The following is a 5,537-nucleotide window of genomic DNA, read 5'->3' as shown; positions in this document are numbered from 1 at the left end:
AAACACTTCTTCTCCATTCATCATAGTGACTTAGGCCTTTTTTTGTTCAGTGTTACACTTACTACAGACAGTACATACATAAGTGTGTTGTAAAATATTTTAGAATATTGTTTTTATACTCAGAACACACAAATACACGGTAACAAATATATTTTATTTTCCCCACAAAAACAATGTACACAGTGTACATCCCAACCAACACAAAGTTGCACATACAGTGGTCTACGTACAAAACAACAGAGGAATTTACTGTATACAGTTACAGTAAAAAAAACGGGAAAAAAAAACTATGCTGCATCCTCTCTTCTGTTTCGGTCTGGCCACAGCACCTCATCCACATCACAAGCAATGTTTTCCCTTTTATGCTAAAGCTCTGATTGCTAATTGTTACACTGTGTGACAGGTGTTTGCCCATGTGATGAGTCAGTGTGCATAGTAGGGCAATTGACTTTATAATTTTGAATGACAGTGTGTTCCTTGTGAAAACGAGATTTTCTTCATGAAAATTGTGCCAAATGCAGAGAATTGTGTGTAGTGTTTTGAAAAAAGTGTGTTTTAGAACTGCAATTTGAGTGTAAAGCAGGAATTGTGCTTGTAGTTTAGCAGAATTGGTTCAGGGGGTTGGTGCATGAGTTACATGTTGTGGTCATTGTGTGTCAAGTACCAGTATTTGTGTGTAAACAATTGAGAAAAACTGTAATAAGAAACTAAAGGCATGAAAATAATTACATGACACTATTTGAGAACCAGCATTTAAAGGGACTGTTTGTAAGTTCTTACACGTATAAATCAATCCGGGTCGGTGTCCCATGCGCGCTCATGGGAGCGAGAAACGTTATCGTCTCCGACCGGTCTTCATTGTTCAGTATGGGGATTTGTAAGAGTATTCATAACCTAAAAACTTAAAGGGACTGTTTGTAAGAATCAGAAATTGGTTGTAACAGCAACATCTGTGGCCGTTAAGTCAACAAAAGTCACCGTCCGGTTGCTCGCGCTCGCCCGTGTGCACACGCCTACCTGAATGTGAGCGAGCATCTAAAACTACAATATCACTCTATATTTCACCTGCTTGGCAGTAATGTTAGCTGACCAGACGAAGGTCTTCAGCCTCCCGACGGTGGCCGGAGGAAACGGGAGACACCGGCACCTGGTCGGAGACGATAACGTAACTCTCTGCGGAGCCCCGTCACTTCACAAGACACGGGAAACCTCTGTTGGTCTGGAGGAGCTGCAGCATTTATTTCTGCACCAACATCCACTGTACATTTACAAGATATTCTCAGAGCTAAACTAACTCTTCTGCAGTGTGTAGTGTGCGCGCATGCATGTGTAGAGGTGGAGCGAGCTGAGCGAGTAACGAGAATGGCGTGCAAGCAGGCAGTCAGCGGAGCAGTGTACAGCAGAGACTCCGGCCCTGGAGACCAAAGCTACGGTCTCCCCCGCGTCCTCCAACACTGTTTTTCAAAACGGCTTCACTAAATATAACTTTGTGGTTTTGGTGCTTCCGTGTAGTTTGAATTGGAGTCTGAGTCTGAACAGCGTAGCCACACGCGAGCGCGCCTGGGACACCGACCCGGATTGATTTATACGTGTAAAAAGTTACAAACAGTCCCTTTAACTACAATTTTTAATTTACTTATGAACTCCTCAAAAGATTTTGAGAGTTCTGGATGTCAATAATAGTTTTAAATGAAGGTGTTTTCATAATAAGACACTTGAAGTCGGATCTTTTTCTCTGGCACAGCCTCCAGTAACACCGGTAGAGTGAGATGTCTTCACTTTCTTTCCTCCTCTCTGACTTGTCAAAGCGCACTGGGATGTGCTTGGGCCAACTGCGCTGTCACTCAAACCCACGGCCGCTCTCTGATTGGCTGTTCGGTCCGCAGGCCCCGCCCCCGCTGGCCGGCAGCAGCGTTGAAATGACACCGTGGGAAAGCTGAGCGCTTCAAACGAGAGACGCTCTCTGCACAAACCTGCAGACACACAGACGCACGACTGGAGGACACAACAACTACCGGCTCAGTGAACTCAGAGGACTATTGTGGAGGAATCATCATGAAGAGGAATCACGACTTCAGCTCCTCGGATAGCGAGATGGATGAGACTATAGAGGTGGAGAAGGAGAGTGCTGATGAGAATGGGTAAGCTGGCTCTGAAGTGTGGACTAGTTTCTCTTAGAAAGTAGTTCAGACTCATGAAATAGCTTTAATACTTATGAATTATGTAGGAAAAAAAAAAATATATATATATATATATATATATTTTTTTTTAAATAATTTTATAAGTTTGTAATTTTATAAGTTTGTAATTTTATAAGTTTGTAAGTTGGCTCTAAAGTGTGGGCTCTTAAAAAGTAGTTCAGACTAATGAAATAGCTTTAATATTTATGAATTATGTAGGAAAAAAATAAAAATATATATATATATATATATATATATATTTTTTTTTTTTTAAATAATTTTATAAGTTTGTAATTTTATAAGTTTGTAAGTTGGCTCTAAAGTGTGGGCTCTTAAAAAGTAGTTCAGACTCATGAAATAGCTTTAATATTTATGAATTATGTCAGGGGGAAAAAAACTAAAAACCAAAAATATATATATTATTTTTTTTTTTTTATAAGTTTGTAATTTTATAAGTTTGTAAGCTGGCTCTGAAGTGTGGGCTCTTAGAAAGTAGTTCAGACTAATGAAATAGCTTTAATATTTATGAATTATGTCTGAAAAAAAAAATAATATATATATATATATATATATATAAAAAATATTGATTGAGGCTCTCATCTACAATTCCAGGGAGATCTGTTCAGTATGGGAATTTATAAGATGTATTCCTCATATTCTGCAAAACTGTGAAAGGACCAAGTCTTGGAACTTGCTACCTGATCACTTGAAATCTGCTGCAAACTTTACCACCTTTAAGAGAGCAACCAAATCCTGTTTAATGCAGTGACAAACCTGCCTAGATTTTATATGTAATGTTTTTAAATGTTTTTATGCTTTATTGTATTTATTTATTTTTCCTGTACCCATTCCTGTTTTAATCTCTTATTTTCACAAAAAGCCCTTCTAAATATATATAAAAAAGATATTGACTGAGGCTCTCTGTTTGGTCTCTTTTCAGGAACATGAGCTCTCCTCTGGGCTCCATGTCTCCCACTACATCCACTCAGGTGCAGGCGAGGAAAAGGCGTCGAGGAGTAAGTACATTTATTAAATAGAAAAAAAAAAATTCTGCAGTTGGAAACCTTGTGCATGATGTCCATATCTTTGCATGATCATATTCAGAAATTAACCAATTTTCTGTATTCTGTCTTTCCTCAGATAATAGAGAAAAGACGCCGTGACCGGATCAACAACAGCCTCAGTGAGCTCCGCAGGCTGGTCCCCAGTGCCTTTGAGAAACAGGTATAAGCAACAGTCAACTTTAACATCACTTATATAATATAGAAATGTACTTTACATTTTTAAATCCAAAACTATGAAACCACTTTGTTCACTTGTGCTCTTGTGGATTATTATCTATATCTAATTGGCTCCTTTTTGTCATTGAAGGGCTCAGCTAAACTGGAGAAAGCAGAGATTTTGCAGATGACAGTCGACCATCTGAAGATGCTTCACGCTGCTGGAGGCAAAGGTATGTGTGGGATCCAGAAAAAAACACCATATTCATATGCAAAAGAGGGCAAAAACTGGACTTTGAATACTTTTGGTTGTCATTCTCTAGAGAAATAAATAATCACATAAATGAATAAAAGTAGTGTCTAGATTATAAACTGGTTTGTCTTGTTTGGACAGATTATTTGCTCTTTCACTCTCTAAACCAGGGGCATATTGATTCATGTAGCAGCTCAGGTAACCTTTTTTTTAAACTAATCCTCTTCCTCTCCCCTCAGGTTATTTCGACGCCCATGCCCTGGCGATGGACTACCGTGGTCTGGGTTTCAGGGAGTGCCTGGCCGAGACGGCCCGCTATCTGAGCATCATCGAAGGCCTGGACGGCACGGACCCTCTGCGGATCCGCCTGGTCTCCCACCTCAACAACTACGCCAGTCAAAGAGAGGCTCACTCTGGGCTCAGTCACCTGGCGTGGGGCTCCGCGTTCGGATCCCCTCCCGCCCACCTCACGCACCCCCTCCTCCTCCAGCACCAACAAGGGGCACCTTTGGCGCCTTTGCCCCGCAGCGCCACCAGCAGCCCACAAACTCCTCTCTCATCTGCATCCACCTCCTCCTCCTCCTCCTCCTCTTCTTCGTCATCCTCGTCGGCTGCAGAGACTCACGTCCCGGGCAGGCGCAGCGGCAGCGCCACCCCCCACTCAGATCAAGGCCCGATCCGAGTCCCCACCACCACCACCGCGGCTCCCTCCAGCGTCCCACACCCCGCCCTGGTCTCCTCGTCAGCATCCAAGCTCTCCCCTCCTCTCCTCTCCTCCCTCTCGGCGTTCCCTTTTCCCTTCAGCGCCTTCCCCCTCATCCCCACCAGCGCCATCAGCGCCCCGGTCCCGACATCCAGCGTGGGCAAACCCTACAGACCCTGGGGGATGGAGATAGGAGCTTTCTGACTCAGATGAAAAACACTATCTAGACTCGACCCAGCTGAGCTGGACTTTTCAAGGACAAGACTTTTTATTTTCCCAGCTAAGAAAGTGCTATTTTTTCTATGACGTCCTACAGAGGATAACACCTAGCTATAGGATCTTTCTTGCCAATGTATTGTGTTTTGTATAGAAGAGAAAAACAGTGAGGAGGGGGACCACGACTAAAAAGCAACAAGTGATTTATTGTGATTGATCTCTGTTCCTGCCCGCCCCTCCTTTTAGAAGTTTCACCCACAGATCAGGAATGGCTTTTCCAGATGGTCAAGCAGTCGCCGCCTGTCAAGTTTCCTGGGCGAAACTGTCCCCCCTTTGTTTTCCTCCCAGCGTTGGTGCCCTGGTTCCATACAGAGAGGAGGGGTGTCAAAAGAGGGCTTGAGGTGCTTGAGAGTCACCCCCTTTTAACAGCATTTTATGGGGTGGAATAACCGAAACCAGGTGTTTGTTTGACTAAATACTGGGAGCAGAAGTTAGCTACCAGCTTGGTTGAAATAAATTTACCCACAAGTTCTGATGTTTGTATGGGGCTCCTTTGTTTAAGCTTCCCTAAGTTATGTTTCCTCTCTACAGTAAATTTTGAACTGCGGGTTCACATATGTTTTACCAGTTCCGACCAGCTGTTTCACATTTTCTTAATGTTTTAAAAATGATTTATATCGCCTAGTCCACAAGTTATTTCTCCCCTTCAAAGTGGCAGCGTTATGGATTTGTAATTATCAAGAGGGAGCTCATTTGTAGTTGCAGTAAAACAAGGCGATACAATTCAATCTCCTGCTTTTTCCTCCTGATATTTCGGTGTCTCCTGGTTAATCCTCACTGTGAGTTTGTATATGTTCTGGTTGTACAAAGCACAAAGCAAGCACTGACAAATCAGATTTCTCAGCTCATCAGAGTTGTTGTTGCTGGTTGGTAATGACAAGTAATAAAAGAGTTCTGTTAAATCA

General features: G+C 42.4%; 1 protein-coding gene across 1 annotated transcript; it reads left to right on the top strand.

Moving 5' to 3' along the window:
* The first annotated feature begins 1,942 nt into the window (after positions 1–1,942).
* Positions 1,943–5,537, top strand: hey1 (hes-related family bHLH transcription factor with YRPW motif 1). Its single transcript, XM_037795265.1, has 5 exons — positions 1,943–2,141; positions 3,121–3,196; positions 3,321–3,404; positions 3,552–3,633; positions 3,893–5,537. Exons 1-5 carry the CDS (start codon positions 2,056–2,058, stop codon positions 4,558–4,560), a joined length of 996 nt encoding a protein of 331 aa, XP_037651193.1. The 5' UTR covers positions 1,943–2,055; the 3' UTR covers positions 4,561–5,537.

The sequence above is a fragment of the Sebastes umbrosus genome, chromosome 15 (genome assembly GCF_015220745.1).
Source record: "Sebastes umbrosus isolate fSebUmb1 chromosome 15, fSebUmb1.pri, whole genome shotgun sequence".
NCBI lineage: Eukaryota > Metazoa > Chordata > Actinopteri > Perciformes > Sebastidae > Sebastes > Sebastes umbrosus.
This window is presented reverse-complemented; position numbering and strand designations above follow the sequence as displayed.